Raw genomic sequence first — 22,083 nt, 5'->3', positions numbered from 1 at the left:
CGACAGCGCATGCGCTGCAACGCAGGCTTGGACCTAAAAAAGATGCCTTGCACTCAATTAATAACTATTGTTTCCACCATGAACTTGATCCACGCAGGCACCAAAACTATAGATGAGGTAGCGTCGAACTCTTGTTGCGCATAGGATAGCTGCCTGCTTCATGGTCTACTCTAAACTGCCTGTTGACCATCATAATTTCTCTTTATTGTAACAGGATTGCAAATCTTTTGTCTTTGATAATAAAATCCTGAGGTACGCTACAAACTATAACCTACACTCGCACATGTAACTTGATCTTCTTCATTGGCCTCCACTGTTGTCTGAACCGCGCCTATTAACATTTTGGAAGTGGTGGTGCTGAAAACATTGTTTTAGGAATGCAGCGGAACTCTGAAATGCAGCCGCTAGTTACCATGAGGCATGGTGTGCCCTAGAACCAGTCACTTCGATCTCGGCTCCAGCTCCTGGCTTGTGATTAAGTGGAGTTCATGCTTCATCTTGGTAGTCTTGTTCTGTGTGTGTGTGTGTGTGTGTGTGTGTGTGTGTGTGTGTGTGCGCACTGCATGAGCTTTCTCGCACGTTATCTGTGATTATCGAGAACTCAAAGCTGTGTATATTCGTTCTGCTGCTTCATCTAAGAATTGAAGTGAACTGATTTTTAACCTTTCTGTGTATTTGTTTCCTCATTTCCCCCCCCCCCCCCCAACAGCTGGCTTACCTTTGGGTGTTCTAAACTTGGCCAAAATCAAGCCGTATCAGAGAGGCTTTTTCTGTAATGACGACAGCATCCAGTATCCATTTCATCCAAGCACCATCACCTCCACTGTCCTCTATACAGTGGGATTCACCCTGCCCATTCTATCTGTAAGTAGTCCAATATCCTAGGTGTTAGGGGGGGCAAACACTGATTGAGAGTCTCCTTATCGGCGTTGCAAAGGATTGCTTTTGGTGACCGAGATGGATCATATTGCTTAGCAATTCATTCAATTTATTCCTATTTGTTTTTTTATTGTTCTAATTGTGCTGAACTTTGCTAGCTGTGTATCTTTGTGTTGCGTAGCTAGCCTGCTAGGATTAACATTTGAGTTAGATTATAGTATGAGTTGAGAATTGCTTATCAAGGGGTCTTCCATTTCTGAGGGATCTGTTGACTTCTCATTCAGGAATGTTTCTGTTACAGATCATCTCTGATTTAAAATACTGAGGATCTTACCAACAACAAGCCATTCTAAATGGCTCACTTTATTTGGCTTGTTTTTTTTCTCAGTATTCGTGCAGAATATCTAGGGAATGTGTCAGTACCTGTTGTGTCATTGACATTTTTATGTTAGATGAGCTGACCAATCTTCCCGTGTTCCTATTTAGTTAGTTAAGTTTTATGAGTTCTGGTCCTGCAAACTTGGAATCTTGCAATGCGGCATTGTAGAATGCTGTAACATTTTCCTGGGTGTGTTTTATTCATGTTCTGATTAGGTAAGCACGCTCCCCAGACCGCAGATATTGCTGTCCCTTTACGTTTCACGGATTAATGTGAGGTCATCTTTGGCCACCATAGTTTCAGTTGGAGAGATTGGGTCAAAAGCAACCACAGTCAAGATGTTGAGTGTGAATGAATAACGGTTTTGCGAGCATTGCTGCTTTTGCGATGCAGGGTTTCTTCTTCTGGCATTCTTAATAGGAGCTTTGTGCCAAGCAGCCGTAAGCTAACTCTGAAAGAACAGTTTGTCCCTCTTAAGCCTCATTTTCATCTTTTTTGTTGGCAGTGAGCAATTCCACTGCATTGTATACAGAGATCATCACAGTCGTTGCTCTGAATGCATCACGGCTACCTGACATACTTTTTGTGGCAAAGCGTGAGTGAAAACCTACTGTAAAAATAGTAAGCATGTTTGCCATAATTTTCTGCCACCCTTGTGTAGTTTCTTTGGCATATTTGCCACAAAGCATAATTCAAAGACTGTCTGTAAATGCAAGTGGCCATTACCACAGAATAGGCACAGTAAATGAGATGATATCATGATATCATTCCATTTCTAAATGGTTACGTGATGACGTGAGGCGCATGTTATGCCTAGGTTAACTTGTGAAGGGCCAACTCTAATTTCATGAACCTCTCTCACTAGTCCGCTTCTGTACTCAAGTCTTCATTTCAGCCGCAGAAGAAGATATTAAATTAACTGCATTGCAGATCTAAATTTTTCTGAGTGTGTGGGGAAAGTATGAAGCTTGCTGGGGTGGGATGAATTTATCTGGCTTGCCTTTGGTGATTTATTTTTGAGGCATAGTGGTGAATTTAGCCAGAAAAGCACCTTTGTGGGTGTCACATGGTCAAGTTTCCTTGGGCGCAAAATCAATTGCTAATCTCCATTTTGCACATTCTGCAGTCTACTGATTGTTTACACTTTTTTAATGGAGCCAGTTTGAAAAATTTCAATCAAGAATTGATGAATACATAGATGATTTTAGACTTTCTCTGAAGGCGTGAGGGAGCACCCCTTTGGTGCTTAATTTGAGCTGGTGGTGCCCACTGGCACTCATTTTTGGGGACCAGCACAGATTTATTTTTTCTCATCAGACCTTGACCGAGAACAAAAGAGGGCGAAACAAACGTTAAGGAGAGTAGAAAGAGACAGACAGAAAAACCCTTCAGAAAGTTTGAAAGCTGCAAACTTCAAGAGATTAAAAGATAGGGTGTGTCTTACAGTGGATTAAAGAGGTATGTGGTGATTTTCAAGATTATGCATTCACCCGCCCTTGGGCTTCTGAGCAGAGCTTTGGGGGTTGCATTCGTTATTTTACAAATTAATCACTGACCTCCATCTCCAGTAGTCTGTTTCATTCCACGTGAATAAGCAGAATTGTCTAGATTCTTATTGAACTAAAAACTCCAAATGAGACTCTAAGATTTCCAATTGTTTCCACTGAAGATGGCGAATACCAAGGACAACTGACATTATGAGATTCTGCGCCTGCTGCTTTTTCGCACTAATATGGATTTACCACATTTGCCACATAATCCCTCATCTGCTGCATAATCAGATTTGTAACAAAAAAATGTTCTAGCTCAAACGAATCGGAGGGTACTACAAAATGTGGCGACGTGTTCTCAAACAGTGGAAAGTCCTTGCCAAAGATTTACTGTTTATCTTTCCGTTGTTTGTTTCTGTTTGGTTGTTAAACTGGTACTAATGAGATTAAATCTTTGCTGAGACAGTTTTTTACCATGTGTAAAATAAATAAATAAATACTATTAAATGTGCTGCATTATGCCGCATAATTTGGTCATACCAGCTACTTCATTTAGTTCTCTCCAGCGGCACAATTCTAGTTGCCCTGAGCATACCTTAATCAGCCTGACCATGTGAATGGATATGAAGACCAATAAGGCCTTGACCATTTATCAGTAATTCAGACTTGTTTCTATCCAGGAGTAGTCCGTTTTACAGCATCCTGACATGGATTTTATCCAAACCTTGGGTTATTGCTTGCTGCTGCCTGAGTTACATGCGAGATGTAGCTTATCTGTGTTGTGTGGCTACACATCTGACACTAGACCATAACCTAACACTATGCTAGGCCTAGTGAAACCTGTTGGTATTGATGGAGCGGGGGGATCCGTATTAACGAGGCAAGACATGCAGGCCTAGCTTCTGGTTTACTCAACATTGACCCACCCCCACAACATTTTATTCCTGGTGCATTCTACCAGTCATGTTTGTGTACTTAAAGCATTGTTGCAAGCCACTCTTAGTCTACTGATAAAGAGATTGAGAGAAGTAACAATTGGCTTAATGGTATCTTTCTCTACTCTTTAACCACAGTAGAACATTTCATAAAGGTTGCAGCGATTAGAGATTATGAACATTTGAATGTCAAAGCCCAATGAATGCTGTGAACTTTTCAGGTTCTACTAGGTTGACCGTTTCCAGCAATCTTAAGTTAAATATGTAAATCTGTGTAACTGTACCCTCAATGCATACCTTGTTCCCAACACATGAGTAGTCCATTTGCAATCTGTGTGTTTCTAAAGAGAAGCCTAAAGAGAAGTCAATACAATCTACATAAATTGCAGAGTTAGATATTCTGTGTTGTAGGTACAGGCGTCTTAAAAGACTGCTGGCACTCCCTATGTGAACTTCGTCTTTGTATCTCAAATTTTCTTTGGCAGGCGGCGTCTTCAACAGCCTAGTTTATTATAATTCTGAGTAGCCAGAGTCTTGCGTTTTATTTAACCTGCAGCCTCATTTGTGCTCAGCTGTGGGTGAATGGGTTCAATGTGTTGCTTTGGCTTTGCATCCAGTACTGGTGCAATAAACCAAGAATCCACTTTTAAAGTGTGCAATAGAGTTTGGGCGGATATAAAATGTGCACAATTACTTAACTCGTGGCTCCACTGCTCCGCCCTCAAGTAATCTCTACAGTTTCTGCTAATTGACACGTGCAATCCACATGAATCCATCTCTTTAATCAGCAAGACAATGTCTGATTTGTTACCTTCTGGGACACTATGCATTCCTCAGTTTTTTCCAGTTGACAGAGCAGACTTATTTCGGTCTTCTGGTCATCATACTATTGGCTTCTATAAATGGCAATGAAAGTTGGCAAATAGACCTGGACTAATCAGTGACGCGGCTGCCCATTTTGTTTTTTGCACAGTTTACATTTGGACAGCCTTGCACTCAGTTGTATAGTGCACGAGAGATTCTCAATGTCTGGGGCAATGGAAGGTGGCTACACTGCCTCTGTACTCTATGCATTCCCAGGACAGACTGCTGATAAAGAGCATGCTTACATAATGATAATGTGCCATGATAGGCACGTCCCAGTTGGACTCATTGACGAAGAGTCGGTATTCTTCATAACTTTGTTGCACAATGAGGACTTCTTTTTGCATTAAGAAATTTGTCAATTTACTCTGTGGAAAAGTGCGTATTGAAAGGTAAGTACTACTTTTTCTTGTTAGTCTGTTCTTTCCTTTTTTTTTTAACATGAGGCTAGCACATTGTTATCCTCGGGATTGCCTTTTGATCTAGAAGTTCTGGTCTGCGTTTACTCTAACGTCTCTGCTCCTCTGAAGTTGTTGGTGAATTATAATGCGTTAGTGGAGGCTCTGTCTGTTGGGTTTTGTCCAATTTCTCTAACGTTCAGTCCTTTTGCTTTGCCATCTCTTGCGTCTTTTAGTCTGAAATGTAATTGAAGAGAATATAATCCCTCTGGTACACTTTGGGATATTAAAGATTCATCATACTCCGGCATGACACATGATACATCACATGTTGTGGTCTTCGGAGCCAAGTGACGTTCTGCTGCCAGTGATATGGCTTTCAGTGCATTTATTCCATCACCTCATCCTTTGAGTAACTGTCAATGACTGTGGAACAACCTACAATTTAGATTATATTTATTAGGTTTTAGATTTAGACCCTGCCCTATCTGATTTCATCGAGCAGCGGTTATTGAGGTTGTTTGCCTCCGATGTCCTGGGGTCTGTCCTGCTACTTCTCTTCGTGATCATGATGGCGAGCAGTGACTGGCTTCTCACAGAATGTGTGGGAGTGCCTGAGCTTGGATTCCAACAACCAGTTCAGTAAGGAATGTCCAGCCCAGTGCTTATCTTTACAAGAAAAGTACTTTTTGTATACTAGTGCAATCACTCACCTGTTTGTTCTTTGAGAATGCGCCTAGAATTTGGAATGCTCTGCCACAGGATCTACGTGACACTCGATCATTCCTACACTTCAGAAAAAAAACTTACTTTACTCTTTCTCCACGAATACCTGAACCCTCCCTCCTAAAATATTCCAGGCCTTCCATCGCTAGCCCTGAACTATATTGTGCATCTACTACACCATCTATTGTGTATATATATATATATTTTTTTACCCTGTATTTTTCGTACTACGTATTCCTTGTATATGTTGTTGTGCAAACTCTGTAAAGCTCTGATACCTTTGGGTCAGGTTTGCGTTACATAAAACTCGAAAAGAAAATCTATTTATCTAAATGGAGTACAATATTGCTCTGAGCTGTATTAAAGTTGGTGCTGCACCTCCTTCCGCTCCCTCTGGTCACCCTCACCATCTTTCCAGTCTCTTTCCTAGTTTTGCGTGGTCGTTCCTTCTGTAATGGGGTATGCAGTAGTAGCATGAATTAAGCTCAGGTGCAGTTTTTAATCACACCCAAATGTATGTGCTCAGTCTCCATTCAACAGTTCTTACCACGCTGTAGAAGGGAGTGGTCCGACTCTCTGCTGGGTCCTACAGAGGGTCAATACCCTCCCAGTGCAGGAGGTGGCGTACCTGCAGCTGCTCCGTACTGTTTTGGGTGCTGGTGCCGCACACGACAGTATGCCCACCTGGATCTTTGAAGAGTGGAGACAGCAGTCCTACTTTAATGTGACTTTGGGGGCTCCACGCTGGGCTTAGGCCGCAACTGGTAGTTCTTGCTGGGCCCCAAATCGGGCCAGGTGACACTTCAGCATCTACACCTTCTTCTGGCAGGTCACAACTTCAGTAGTAGCAGCCCGTAATGGGCTGTGTACAGCAGGCAGTTACAGCCACTCGCAAGCAAATTTACACACACAATTGCAGCCCGTGCTGATGTGGTCATGAAGTTGTGGTTCCTGCCAGAAATCAGCAAAGTAAGATTATAGCCTCACTGGATCTGGATCTTCAGTTCTCTTTGGAAGTAGTACTACCTAAATCTTTTTTGTTTACAGCAGTTTTTAAATACAATGGCTTAGAAAATAAAAGCTATGCCTAGTATTGAGGTTTTAAACCTTTATATAGAGTGGAAAAAAACTTCAATTTTGTTTTTTGCGGCTGTGTCACCGATGGTGCAGAATTATGAATGAAGAATTAAATGGGCGTGCAACTTAAAGAAACTAATCTGCTAAAACCCAGAAAGGGGATAAAAACTTTGCTTTTTAGAGGTTGATCCCTGGTCAACCCTATATAGTCCTATCTGAAGATAGCACCTAGACACCTCTGGGTATATGTAGCGCTTTGTAAATTCTTCATTTCATTTAAACTAGGAGCACGGGGCCGGAGCTTGGTTCAGTACTCGGGTGGCCTGTGTATCCCGATGCCATTGCCGCCTCATACCCATTTTAATTTTCACCAGAGCTGCTTTTGGGACCTAAAGCGTGTCATATTTGACACCGTATCGGTGACATCTTCACAGTCCATCGATTAAATGTAATGACTTCAGTTTTTATTGACGCGGGACGGCCTGTTGGCTGAAGCAGCAGACTGGTAGCCCCTTCTCACCCCACCTCCCCCAACCTTTTACTATTTTTCACGGTTCTGCCTCATTCATTTTGTAATTAATGGCACAGTGCGCGTTTCGTTGAGACTACTGCTACCTTTTCAGCTGGCCACACATCACACGGGGCTCGGAAGTTAAAGCTTAATAGGGCTCTTTGAATCTTTTTTAACAGTAATTTGACCTACAAAGGTCCAACAACCCTTCCCAAGGAGAAAAATGCATAACAATTCAGCCATTCCCAATACCTATGGTCTCGATCAAAGAGGACCCATCGGGGCGGGTTTAAGGATCCTCCGGTCACGTTTGCTTCCTTCATCGCAGGCTGAACAGAACCTCCAATGTCTGGACCCACAAATTACTTATTTTCCCTTTAACGATTTAATGTTCTTTTTTTTTATTTTTAATGCATACGAAAGATTCTAAACAGAGGGATTATCACCAGTGCTCGTCACATCAAACAGTTTAAGCATCTCACAGAACGAACTGTTCAAAGAAGTACAAAAGAGAGAAAGCATGACCCACTCATCCACCTACCCTCACACGCAACCCCATCACCCCCATAATACCACCCACCATTGTGCAGCTCCAGTCAATTACGACTTGCACAACTGTGCTTCATCCAACAAGTCTCAAGATTATTATCCGAACCATACTTCGCTTTCATGCAGTACACCATGTTTAGTGGGGCGGAGGACTCTCGGAGCAGTTTAATCCAACCGAGCTAACGCTTGTAGGGTAGTGGCTAGCCAGATGATCCCACATATATGCTATTGCTGGCTTCCAGGTGGTGTTCAGTTTCAAATGTTCTCTCTCCACACTGCCAAGGAGCTTTTCTAATGCTTTAGTGTTCCAGATACTTGCATGCCATATTGACATAGGTGGCCCTTCATTCTTTTTCCACCTTGCTGCAGTATAATTATTTATACAGCCCTTTGTAAGTCTTCTTGTCTTCATAAGTGTAGTTTATAGAAAGGATGACTCTTAAAGGCACCCATGGACCCAGTGGTCTTAGCCAAAGCAGCCTCATGTTTTTGCTTCTCCGCCTTTAAATGTTACCTCCGAGTTACCACATGGGTTGCTCCGCGCACGTTCTGTGACCATCTTGTGTTCTACTTTATTTTAGCCTACAATTGAACAAGCCTTTCTTGGGTTACTTTCAGCTGCCCCCTTACTCTGACAACCAGATGCAGCAGTTCCTGAGATGTCTGGAGAGCGATCTGTTCTCGCTGGGGATTAGCTTCATTTCAACAGTGCCACAAATGCGTGAAAGTGCACATGGCCCGGTCTGCTTCCCACTGTTTGACAGTGCTGTAGGAATGATGTCCTTCTGGTCTGCCAGAAATAGCCTGATGGTGCCTGCCCATTTCAGCAAAAAGACTTTCCGGTTCTAGTGTGCTCTGGAAATGTAAATAATGAATACATTTGAAGCATAACATGTCTCACCACACCCGTCCTTGCTTTCCTTTGTTAGCAAAGGTTCACCTTGCTTGGGGAAGCCTACTTTTCCCTACTGGAGCGCTGTCCTCTGCGTTGAGGAAAAGGCCGATTGTCCTCACTACATCTGAATAGGATGCTTACACTTTACTGTTGCCAAGAAGTTTTAAAGCAGTGCAGATGGAGTGGTCGGTTTCGGTGGATAATAGCTGCCCATCCGGAAAGCACATGGTACGGATGGACTCTTAACATCAGTGCAGACCACTCTGAAGGTCTCTAATGGCAAATGTAAAGGTTGCAATAAAAAAATGTAAACTGGTGTACTTGCGAATTAAGTTATCATTACATTTTTTTATCTAGGTCATGGCGCATTATGGGCAGATGCGGCACCTTGACACACTGTGTGGTCATTGGGTTATGGGCAATGCAGTACCAACTTTGACTTCTGCAAAATAAATGTTGTCACCTCAGATGATTCCCGCAGTTCACCATGGAATGTGTTAATAGATTCCATTCTGTTGGACATGATTGCCAGGAATGCTTTGAAGGCTCACTTCAGTTTATATCTGGGAGGAACATCCAAAAGGTGACGCTGTTTGTAAACCGCCTAGAATTTGGAGTGGAGCTAAATAAGTCTTTTGCATAATGTGCTAGTTGTGCGCAACCAAGCTCATTGTTTTTGGTGCTCAGTCAAAAGGCTTGCTTATTATCCTTAAAGCTTAAAAGACTCTTCATTCTAAGGTCCTACTGATCTATAGGTTTGCATGAATGCAAAGAAACTGGGTCTTCTGGGAGCCCTCATGTGATGGCCAACACAAAGCGACTTAAGTTGGGCACCCTTGGAGTAACACTGACAATGTTTCAGATCATGACACATTTTCAGGGTGGCCACTGACTGTAGGGGTATTCCATTTGCGTTAACAGTAGGTAAGTTTGTGGCTATCTTGAAAAACTGGCATGGATCCAACCCTCTCATTCCCCTCAAAGCTTTCCCTGGTATCATTGTATGTGCTCAGTATCTTTGGGTATGATCTGAATTGAGTACCCAGTAATGCATAGCATGGTAACTTCAAAGGTTAATCAAGTTGTCGTCATTAGGATAAAGTCAGGAATTGATAAATCTTCACTGCGTTTCTGCAGGGTCATTAGTTATAGCTCGGGGTTCAGGGAGCCATGTTTGATCTCTGGTCTTGGCAATATTGTGTGAGAAGCGTTATTTCTACACCTGTAAATTGGGCGCATGGACACTTTTTGAAGATCACTCGTGCACGTACGTATTAATTTCCCATTTGTTTATCAATGTTTGATGCTTTGCCACTTTACAGTAATAAATGATTATACTGTGTATTTCATGTCCTGTTTGGTGTAAGTCAGAACTGTAAAGTCTCAATTTTTTTTTTTTACTTTCGCTCAACAAAAAGGCAGTTTCAACTGTTTTAAATTTTTTTAAGACGTCAGTACCAGTGGTGCACGAAATGCAGTGCAACTTGGAAATGTCAGGTTCATTTGATTTACCTGGTCTGTGCACAAACTATAAACATGCATTTCAAGTTTCTTTACAAGGTGATCTTTATTTTAAAATCCTTTGAAAGTCGTAAAGTTCTATTCTCTACACTGTTGCTCCTGTATTTTTAAGCCAAGATACACATTTTTCCTTTGTAGTCTTTTTGGGGGTTTAGTTCCTGGTCTTAATTATTAGCAAAGGTTTCTTGGAACATCATACTTTTATCGCGGCCTAGAGTCTGTAAACTGTTATCTTTATGACTGTGAAGTCTAGTATTTCGGTTTTCGGGAATTCTTTTTATATCTGTATGTAGCACGTGCTACAATGACCGCATGTTTTTGTAACGCACAAATAACTAATAAAACTGTTGCTCGTCTCTGTAGTACTTAAGTTAGCAACTCTATAAGGACGAACCTGTAATCCGACCTTACTCGGTGTGATCTGTAATTTACCCACTGTTCTCATCCAGTTTCCTCAGCTAACTGAGCTATCTAACTAAGGACTCTGTGTTTGAGTTACTCCACTGTCATTTTTGTTCTTTAGAGTTTTTTTTGTTTCTGTCGTAAAGTTTTTTTGTTGTGGTGAAAAATAGTTTTGAATGTTTTGGCTGTTCTAAGGCCGCCATGCAAATCCCTGTAGCTCAGGTGACCCCATTTTTTTCATCCACATTATGACCTGGTCCCCAAAGGTGAGCTGCTTCTCCAAATCAAAAGGACTGTAAGTGTACCTTAACTTTAAGATTCCTAGTTCTATTAGATTGTGTTAAACATATTAAACAGGCAATTACTCCTAGGGTAACCTAGCGCTGTACAAACATGCATGATACTGATCTGGATGTTGACTGTGCAATCCCTGGAGACACTTTTACTAAACCTTCACGCAAAGTTGCTGCGTTGCGTGAAAGAGAGCGCAGAAATGCGCCATATTTACATGGAGCACTTCTCTACTTGTGCTAGTGCACTCTGTGCTGCCTAGTGTCAACGCAGGCACCTTTGCATCATAGTTCAAGGCTATCTGCGTTACAGGCAGGATTGGGTTTGTGCTGGAAGGGAGACCTTTCTGCACAAAAGCAATCCTTTGAGGCATTTTCCTCTTTCTATGTGTGCTGCAGAATGCAGCACATGTGGAAAGAGGCAATGACTGGGAGAAAGAAAGCTATTTCTCTCCGTTACGCCTCACTTGGGAAGGCGCAGCGTTTTGATGCATGTCAGGTTTATAAGTCTTTGTAAATCTGAGAATTTGCCGAAATCTATGGGTGGATGCATGGGAACACCCATGGCACACCTTCCAAGTTGAAATGTAACATAACGCAGGTCATGCAACTTCCTTGTTACATTTCTTTAATAAGTCCCACCAATCGGGCATTGCATGGCTTTGTAAATATTACTTTAATCCTTTGCTTTGACCTTGCTTCTCCTTGCGTGACGCTAGCACAACACAAAGGATTCACAAATATGGGCCCTGGTTTTTAGAGACTTGTGAAGAGCTAGCATTATTTTGTTGGAAGATAGTGACTACTGAAAACTAGTACGAGGCCTCTATAGTCTTTCAGTTCATAACCTGTTTCGGACTCGAATAACTGTACTTGGTGGCTGCCTTACCCCTGCTGGCCTCAATGAACGTCTTGCTACCCATTAAAGCATAGGCCTTTTGAAATTATCATTTTTTTTAAGTAGCCTTTGCCACCCGTATCACTTGGGCTCTTGGTTAGAGTGGGCAGTTTTGAACCGAGCCCGTGCTTCTAAGTGGCAGCTGTTTACTAGTACTGAGTACTTGCGTTTCTTTAATTTGAAAGGGGTGTGGGGGTGGGCATCTGCTCTAATAAACGTGTGCTGTATTCTTAATGGCAAAGTACTGGCCCTTTTCAGCCCCAAATACTTTCTCTGAAATGGCAATTAACCCTTTTTAGGTCGCGCGACCTATCTCCATGCGCATGCGCATGCGCATTGAGCGGGAGCGAGATATAAAGGGGCTTAAACAGAGGTTTAACTAGCTGGCGATTTGGTGCTGTGTCCGTGCGCTTTTAGGTCAATGCGCAAGCGCATTGACCTAAAATGCGCGTGCACAGCATCAAATCGTCAGCCATCTGTTGCCCAGCTTGGTGCCGCTCCACCCCCTGCGGCATCAAAGGGCCGGCCGTGACTCGCATTTCTCCTTCCTTCGTGCCCAGCCCCCCTCCCAGCGCTGCCTTGTTACACTTGACTTTTATTTGCCTGACTGTCTTTGGTAATTGCCGTTTTAAGTAATCTCCTCTCCTAACTCTGCAGCCGCTTTTACATTTGACCTTTAATTTGCCTGACTTGGCTTGTACTTGCTGTTTAAAGTAACCTATGGTTGGTGAATACATTCAAATGCGATACGTTTGAGGAGCCTTGCATCTTACAAATTGTTGCGGTGATGCAGGAGACATGAGCGCATGCTATCACATCAAATAAACATGAACACCAACCGCCTTTTTCTCAGCTCAGCCATCAGACTTCTTCACGGACCTAACGGCAATCACGTCATGTCGCGTAACGTTGTTTAGAAACGTAACGTTACGTAAGCGCCATTTTGAATCCTTTGCGCATTATTTATCATTTTCTTAGCATTCAATACTCTCAAGACTTTGCTTGTAATCTACGGAAGAAAAAGAAACCAGTAACTGGATTATTCTATACTTAACTGCCATTATGTGGTCATGTATCTTATTGCAAGCTCGGTCATTTGTGATATTCATTGCTGTAATGTACATTCTAGGTTGAATGTTACGTGCTTTATTCCCCACAGATTTCTTATTTGAAAATAGGGACAAGCACAACAGTTAGGAGAAAGGACTTTATATGTTCATTTATTTCAAGAAAGGTTGATTGTTTTAGAGACAACTAAACAAACTTATTTACTCTCATAAAACAATTGCTCTGTCAACACTCACTTAAAAAACAAGCATTGGCATAGCCCTCGCCTTTGGGACCTTATAAGTGTGTAGTTATCCAGTACATTATCCTTGGTGCAACAACATCAAGTGTTGCATGGCTAAACACTAATAATGTCCCAAAGGCGAGACCTATTGGCTATGCCAATGCTTGTTAGTGTTTGAAAGGAAAGCTAGACGTGCAGGTGCTCACCGAGCACCCTGGAAAGCCTTGCAATACTTGTAAAGTCAGACGAGCCATTGGTTTACTCTCTGTAACCAGGTTTCGATAACTTGCAAGAGTGAGGCAAGGCTAGAGTTTGATCATAGGTCTGAAGCCCTCTGAAACACTAATGAGCAGCTCATCCCTAACCAGCCACTCCCAACTTCAGTCACCCTAGTCTCCTTATTACGTGGCACTCTTGAACTGTCCTGTTTCGTCAATCGTTTAGTTTGTTTTCTTTTTGGGAGGTGAGTGTGTGGGTAGGGGCAACACTGTAGTAGCAACCCTCACTTTGAATTCAGCTACCCATGGCTTTTTTCTTTGACTACATGCACAAAGAAGCTGCACCATCCCATAAGATTCAGATTAGTATCAGAAATGTAAAGTTCGAGGCATGTGGGCTGCTAAATTCATATCTTAGCATTAGATCGCCGCCTAGTGTTGGGCTCGGATGATCGCACATTGTTGTCCTGGAAGAGTCTTCGAAGTATCCTGAGATAGGTGGCTCCTCCCCTGGACTACAGTGCGCATGGGCATCGGCTCCATCCCCAGATTGTTTTTTTCCGCCATTGGGTTCGGATGTGGTCTCGACGTCTTACTGTCGGAACCTAGAAAAACTAACTTTTAGCGGCCAAAAGGCCTCGATTTTCTTGCGTCGGTATTGTCTGCGCACGGTCTCGAGTCTTCCGTCTCTTGGAGCCGGAATAAGCGGAGTTTTCTTCGCTCTCGGAACTTTGAGGCCTTCTCATCGCGACACGACTGCAAAACTTTTCAGACATGGAGCGGAGCCCGTTTAAGTACTGCCCGCTCTGTGGGTCCAAGTACCCACACATCGATCTACACCCCGTGTGTAACAAATGCCTTTCGCCTGACCACGACGACGGCAAGTGCAAGTTGTGTGCACAGTTCCGCTCGAAGAAGACTCTCAAGCTTCGGCGCGCGGTGCGCATGGAAGCTAAACAAGCGGCCCCGGATCCGGAGAACATCTTCGGCGACCAGGACGAAGAGGACCAGGGTCATCATCTCCAAATCTCCCCACCCGAGACGGAGGTCGAGGCGGATCCGGGAGACTACGACGGAGTCGCGGGTCAAGGCCTTGAATACGTCGACGAGGTAGGAGACGACGATGAGATTTATGGGGCCGCGGCAGACAGCTCGGGGGACGAGCTCTGCCCCGAAGGTTACGAGGATACCGACCGGGACACGGGATCGCCTGTCGGCCTTACCCAAGACCCGTTGCCGCAAGCCACAGCCCCGCCTTCGGGCCCGGCCACGGACTTACTTGCTGAGCAGACTGTTTCGAAACCGAAACCATCGGGATCGACAACACCTAAAATGGCCGACCCGAAAACGAAACCGAAACTTAAGGACTCGAGTGTCCCTAAGATGGCTGCCGTGCCGGTGAAAACGACGGTGCCCGCTACCCCATCGACTCCGTCGACCTCCGGTCCGCAGAAGTCGAAGAAGTCCGTCGATTCCGATGCTGCAAAATCGAAACCGACGCCAGAGGAGGGGTCCTCCAAAAAAGATGGTCGGCACGGGTCAGCGGCTACGACGCCGTCCAAGCCCGCCAAAGTCGGCTCCAAGGAGGCTACGCAGGCACACGGAAAGAAGTCTGCGCCCCGAACACAGGAATCGGAGGCGGTTAAGACAGGATCCGCGGCCAAAGCGCACAAGGCCCACAAGGACGTCGGTTCCGAGGGAAAGATCAGACCATCCTCGTCAGCGCCGAAACAAACTGTGAGTGAGCCGTCCCTCATAACCGAATCACTGCAAAGAATCAGGGAGAAGGCCTTTGCCCCGTCGGCTCCGATACCATCGCCGCAGCCGCAAAAGGACACTCCAGCGAAGCCTTCTGGGAAACTTCTCTTTATTTTGCCGCCGAAGGAGGCGCCGAAAGCATTTTCAACCAAATCGGCACCGAAACAGGTGATTTCTTCACCGACTGGCCCGCTTCCACGTCGGGTGCTCGAATCAGAGGACGATTCAGAGCATTTCATCGACGCTGACACAGGCAAACTGACCCTCTATAAGAGGAAAATCACTTCGGAGCCAGTGGACTCCTATGTCATCCCACTAAAGAAGAAGAGGGTGCCCCTTGACGCCTCAGGCCTCACGGAACCAATCCAGCCTCCTCCGAGACGGAGCCCTACTCCCTCCCCAGAACACTCTGCGGGTGAGGGGTATGATGAAGACGAGCAGTACAATTTCCCTATCAATGAACCTGATGCACAACCGGATTCATATGATGACACTGGTGACCAGAACACCCAGGGTGTGGGGCAGGACCCGCAGCTTTTTAATGCACGTGCATCCCCGACTGAGGATTCAGCAGGTTTTCATGCACTACTCGAAAGGGCGGCAGCCAATCATGATGTGGACATGCATGCCGACCCGGTTGAGGAAGACTTCCTTTTCGACACTTTTTCAGTCTCTGAAAGGACAGTAAAGACACTGCCTATGCTTAAAGGAGTCCTCAAGCATGCTGGGGACATATTTAAGGAGCCTACAAGAGCGAGAGTGGTCAACCCTCGCATTGAAAAAAAGTACAGGCCTGCGGACCCCGCATACATCCGGGGACAATTGCCACTGGACTCTCTTGTGGTCGCCAATGCCAGGAAACGTGCCAACTCCCAGACAACGGGTGAAGCTCCTCCCCCGGATAAGGAGTCCAAAGTGCTAGAGGCAGGGGGCAAAAGAGTAGCTGCACAGGCATCAAACTTTTGGCGCATCGCCAATACACAGGCACTCTTGGCGCGTTACGATAGGGCGCACTACGACACCCTAGAACAGATTGTACAACACCTGCCTCCACAGTTCCAAGAAGCCACCCAACTGCTCATTGAGGAAGGAAAGCTAATCTCAAACGCAGCCATCAAGTGTGCACTTGACGCTGCGGACACAGCTGCTAGAGCTATCAACACTAGCGTTATGCTGAGACGACAAGCGTGGCTCCGCATCTCAGTGTTTAAACCGGATATTCAGACAACAATCCTTAATCAGCCAGTCAATCCTGAAAGTCTGTTTGGTCCAGATGTTGACACCACCCTAGAGAAAATAAAGAAGGACACAGAAACTGCTAAGTCCATGGGGGCCCTGCAGTCACAACAGTTTCGTGGCAGCAATTTTCGTCGCTCAGGTGCACGTGGAGTCACCAGAGGACAAATGGGTCAACAATCCCAGTTCTCTAAAGGTGGGGCACAATCCTCGTTCACAAAACAGAACAAGGGAGGTTACAGAAATAACCGCAACAGAGGTCGCGGCAGAGGAAACAACAGCTCCCGCTCCTCTGCTCCAAGCAAACAGTGACTCTCTGTCACTGCCCCCCGACCACCTAACACCTGTCAGGGGGAGACTACAGCAGTTCCTGCCCGTCTGGAGAAACATCACCACAGACAGGTGGGTGCGACAACTAGTCCAGTATGGTTATTGCCTAGAGTTGAGGTCCACTCCACCCAACATCCCGCCAAGGCAAAGGCCTATGTCCGCAGAGCACTTGCTCTTATTGCAGCAGGAAGTAGTGGTGATGCTGCAAAAGGGAGCAATCGAGCTCGTGCCGGTGGGAGAGGAAGGCACAGGGGTTTATTCCCTGTACTTCCTTATTCCAAAGAAGGACGGATCTCTCAGACCCATTCTAGATCTACGTCCCCTCAACCTGTACATACTGTCAGAACATTTCCACATGCTTACACTGCAACAGATTCTTCCATTGCTAAACCAGGGAGATTTCTTAGCAACCTTAGATCTCAAGGATGCTTATTTCCACATTCCACTACACCCGTCACACAGGAAATACCTCAGGTTCACTATTCAAGGCAGGCACTACCAGTTCAAGGTCCTACCCTTCGGAGTCACCACAGCCCCGAGGGTGTTCACCAAGTGTCTGGCGACAGTAGCGGCGCACCTCAGGAGGCAGAACATCCATGTCTACCCCTACCTAGACGACTGGCTCGTGCAAGCCAAGTCAGAGCAACAGTGCGCCGCAGACATGTCGACTACCATTCACCTTCTTCACGATCTGGGTTTCTCCCTGAACTACCCAAAATCGCATCTTCAGCCGGCACATGTCCGGCAGTTCCTAGGTGCGACGATCAACACCCTGACGGCCATGGCTCAGCCAAACCAAGTCAGGATAGACAGCATGCAGGCTCTAATCCAAAGGTTCAGGCCACAACACTCGCTTCCAGCGAGAGTGTTCATGCAGTTGATAGGCATGATGGCCTCCTGCATCTTCATAGTCCCTCACGCACGGCTACATATGCGCCCGCTCCAGGAGTGCTTAGCGAATCAGTGGACACAGGCTCGTGGGCAATTGACAGACCTAGTGTTGGTTACCAGTCGGGCATACGACTCTCTGCATTGGTGGACTCCACACAACCTTTGCAAGGGCCGACTGTTCCAAGAGCCTGTGCCGCAGATTGTCCTGACAACGGACGCATCTCTCCAGGGATGGGGAGCTCATGTGCTCACTTACACAGTGCAGGGACTATGGACGACGCAGCAACAGAAGATGCACATCAACTATCTGGAACTGATGGCAATCTTCATGGCGCTCAAGTCCTTCATTGTACATCTGTGCAACAAAGTCGTGCTAGTCCGGACGGACAACATGACCGCGATGTACTACATTCAAAAGCAGGGAGGCACCCACTCGCCACAGCTGTCTCATCTGGCTCAGAGCATGTGGAAGTGGGCCATTCAGAGGAACATTTTCCTCATGGCAGAACACCTCCCAGGAAAGGACAATCAGATGGCGGATCTGCTCAGCAGGTACAGCCATCAAATGCACGAGTGGGAGTTACACCCATCTGTCCTCCACCCGTACTTCCAGCAGTGGGGTCATCCGGAGATAGACCTGTTTGCCACAAAAGAGAACGCAAAATGCCAACACTTTGCCGCCAGGTTCCCTCACCCACAGTCGCAGGGGAATGCGATATGGATGAACTGGTCAGGCAAATTTGCGTACGCTTTTCCGCCAGCCCCTCTAATACCGCTGGTCGCAAGAAAGCTAAGGCAGCACGAGATGACTCTCATCCTAGTTGCTCCAACGTGGGCGCGCCAGGCTTGGTACACCACGTTCCTCGAACTCTCAGTGGTGCCGCATCAAAGACTGCGCCTCACGCCCAGTCTTTTGACGCAGAACCATGGAGAAATTCAGCATCCAGATCCGCAACAGCTCAACCTGGCGATCTGGCTCCTGAAGTCCTAGAGTTTGGATACCTTAACCTACCTCCGGAATGCATGAACATCATCAAGGAGGCGAGGAAACCAACTACTAGAGCATGCTATGCTGCAAAGTGGAAGCGTTTTGTCATTTACTGTACAGCCAATGACATCAACCCGCTAGATGCATCTATCCCCAACATCATCTGCTATCTGTTGCATCTTTACAAGTGCAATCTAGCGTACACTTCCATTCGGATACATCTATCCGCCATAGCGGCTTATCTCCAGAACAGGCAGCACCTCTCTGTCTTCAGAGTGCCCGCCATTAAAGCCTTCCTTGAAGGTCTGAAACGAGTCATTCCCCCAAGAACACCGCCAGCTCCGGTGTGGAACCTCAATGTCGTTCTCACCAGACTGATGGGACCACCATTTGAGCCACTGCACTCGTGTGAACTCCAGTTCCTTACGTGGAAAGTAGCTTTCCTTGTAGCTATTACGTCTCTGAGGCGTGTCAGTGAGCTGCAGGCGCTCACAATCCAAGAGCCATTCATTCAAATTCATCCAAATAGGGTAGTGCTACGCACTAACCCCAAATTCCTTCCGAAGGTGGTGTCACAGTTTCATCTAAACCAAACTATTGACTTACCAGCATTCTTTCAAAACCCGCAAACGGTGGCGGAAAGAATGCTCCATACCTTAGATGTACGGAGGGCGTTGATGTACTACATAGACAGAACACAACCCTTTAGAAAAACAAAACAACTCTTTGTTGCCTTCGCACCACAACACAAAGGCAACCCGATTTCCAAGGCAGGGATAGCCAGATGGATTGTTAAGTGCATCCAGATATGTTATCAAAAAGCCAAGCGCACTTTAACAATACCCCCCAGAGCGCACTCCACACGCAAACTGGGGGCATCCATGGCTTTCCTAGGGAACATTCCTTTAGAGGATATTTGCAGAGCAGCCACGTGGGTTACACCACATACCTTTACAAAACACTACTGTGTTGATGTGCATTCCAAGCAGCAAGCTGCTGTAGGACAGGCTGTTCTGAAGACACTTTTTCAGGTTTCTGCAGCTGGCACGGGCAACCGCCGCTGATGGAGGGACTGCTATGTATTCTATGCTAAGATATGAATTTAGCAGCCCACATGCCTCGAACTGAATATGCTACTTACCAGTATGCATCTGTTCTTGGCATGTAGGGCTGCTAACATTCATATCGCCCGCCCTCCTCCCCGGTGCCTGTCGCAGCTGCAGATATACTATTGTATTTATTCATTAGCATGGACATCCTTTACACTTTTCACTCCATCTTCTGCCACAATGGCGAAAAACAATCTGGGGATGGAGCCGATGCCCATGCGCACTGTAGTCCAGGGGAGGAGCCACCTATCTCAGGATACTTCGAAGACTCTTCCAGGACAACAATGTGCGATCATCCGAGCCCAACACTAGGCGGCGATCTAATGCTAAGATATGAATGTTAGCAGCCCTACATGCCAAGAACAGATGCATACTGGTAAGTAGCATATTCAATAAGAATATACCAGGTTGGAAAGTGTTTTGAGAGAGAGAAGGGGTTAATTATCAAATCATTTTCTAAATAATGATTTTAAACTAGGCATGGCTCTTTTGTCTCATGCAGGTGTATATTATAGGGGATCTATAGGTAAAGGTATTGCGAATATGGGGCAGCTGTAGAGTGGTTAAAGATATGTGGCATCGTTTTGAAAGGAGATTTTGTTTCGTAGCATATGGGCAAGATATCAACTTTGACACCTCCAACTTAAAAATATATTTCCGGGGAAGTTACAAGTTACTGTATGGTGCTCCATGTCATAGGGAAACGCTGAAACACCTTAAAATCCAAGATTAACAAACATTTCACTGAGGTGGAGGGTGCCTGCCCTGCGCTAGGACGCAATATTGAACACTTTCCTAGGAGCTACTTTCCTCTCCGTGTCCCTCGTTCCCTAATTGCCTTCATCCCAGTGCCCAACAAAAACATAGAACTTTTTCAAGATGGTGATACATGACTTGCACACCACCCAGGCAGGCTTTGGGAAAATACCAAGGTTCCACCATTGTGGTGTAGATGAATGTGTGATTTATGAGCTGCTGTTTGGTACTCTGTCCCAGAAACTTTACTGGGAAGAATTGTGTAATTGATGGTATGTGTAACTAAATCGTGACTTTTAAACAAATGGATGAATAAGGTTTTGTGCTAAAATATTTTAAATGTAATATGTGCAGATAAATGGAAGACCACTGAAAACTATTGATCCTATTTTAAATCTGATCCCACTGAGCATCCGCAGGTACAAAGAACCTAAATACAGCTAAGAAGTTAGAGTGAGAATGTTGCCGTTCTCAGATTGCCCAGCCGGCCGTAAACTAGTGGAATAGAAGTCTGCATGTTTGACGGCTACCTCCACCTATTCGGTCTGTTCCAGGCCCTTTACACTTCTAAACCTTGCACATTTTAAGGCGGTCTCTGATGCACCAAACCTTTTTGTTTCTGTATCTCTTGAAGTTCCTACTTTTTTCCACATCTTCCTGAGACTGAGTGTACCTTTCAATTTAGATGTCCAAGCCTTTCAGAGAAGTTGTTTGTGACTTATTCTTTTACTGCACATCAATTGTAAGCTTCAAGCTATTTTCAGATATTTGGTCTTTGCATTTGATTGCAGAAGAGCACTTGCGTTGCATGATGGACAGTGCGCCCAACATGCTGAGTTGTATGGTCGATAGCGTGCTTAAAGTTGTTGTCCCGCCCTCTGGAATATAGTCACCCGCTCCCTTTTCCCCCACCATCCCAAACGAAACCTTCCAAATACTTAATAAATGCCAGAAAGAAAGTATCGTGCATCTGTTCAAACAAGCTTTCTACTGTTCCCAAACAAGTAGGCCCTCTGCTTGTAGACGCTCAACCAGCACAATGCTCACTGGCTCTCTGCCAAACATCAGACGGCTCCAATTTAACACACCTTCCTTCATCACTATGCATCCCTGCCCCCTCCACCCTCAGGGACCTCCTAAATCTCCCAAACCCAGTACGTCACTCCATGTACTTTGCCCTTCAGGTTACTACAGTATATTAATTTCTGGCAAAACCCAAGGAGTGTGTTGTGGCCTGCAAAAATTACATGGTCAGTGGTTTTTATAGCTTAATTTCTGGACTTCTCCAGTACATTAAGAGTTTCTTTATGGTTCGCTGCATGACCTGCTAAAACGTTCAGCAGTCTGGTATTTGCACTGCAGAGTGCTGAAGCTAGCACAAGTGACTCAGGTTATTCATTACTACTTCCCTTGCGGCCCCTGCCTTTCATAACTGTTCACAGGGTAAATTAATGTTACTCCAACCACGTTGTTGCTACCTCCGTTAAAGGACTTATGTTTTCTTATGAGGTACTGTATCCCATGCACTAGGATAGCACCACATGAGATCGTGAAAGTAAATTATAACAAGGTTTAGCGTAGCACATCCTTTATCTTTTAGGTCTGGCTGACGACACGTCTACCAGTTCCCTATCGTTACATATTCTTAAATCGAGATAGGGTGGGCTTTGGCTTCTCCCAGATGAGTATTTC

General features: G+C 45.3%; 1 protein-coding gene across 2 annotated transcripts in view; it reads left to right on the top strand.

The window, feature by feature from the left end:
• PLPP1 (phospholipid phosphatase 1) overlaps nucleotides 1-22,083 on the top strand; it is a 319,610-nt gene that overhangs the window by 83,184 nt on the left and 214,343 nt on the right. Inside the window, exon 2 of one of the 2 annotated variants that reach the window (XM_078675088.1) lies at nucleotides 710-864. The exons of the other annotated variant lie outside the window; for it this stretch is intronic. Coding sequence (XP_078531214.1) covers nucleotides 710-864 — 155 coding nt within the window. The remainder of the gene's footprint in view (nucleotides 1-709; nucleotides 865-22,083) is intronic. 2 annotated transcript variants of the gene reach the window in all.

This window comes from Lissotriton helveticus, chromosome 2_1, assembly GCF_964261635.1.
Source record: "Lissotriton helveticus chromosome 2_1, aLisHel1.1, whole genome shotgun sequence".
NCBI lineage: Eukaryota > Metazoa > Chordata > Amphibia > Caudata > Salamandridae > Lissotriton > Lissotriton helveticus.
The sequence above is the reverse complement of the archived record's forward strand: the minus strand, read 5'-3'. Positions and strand labels throughout refer to the sequence as shown.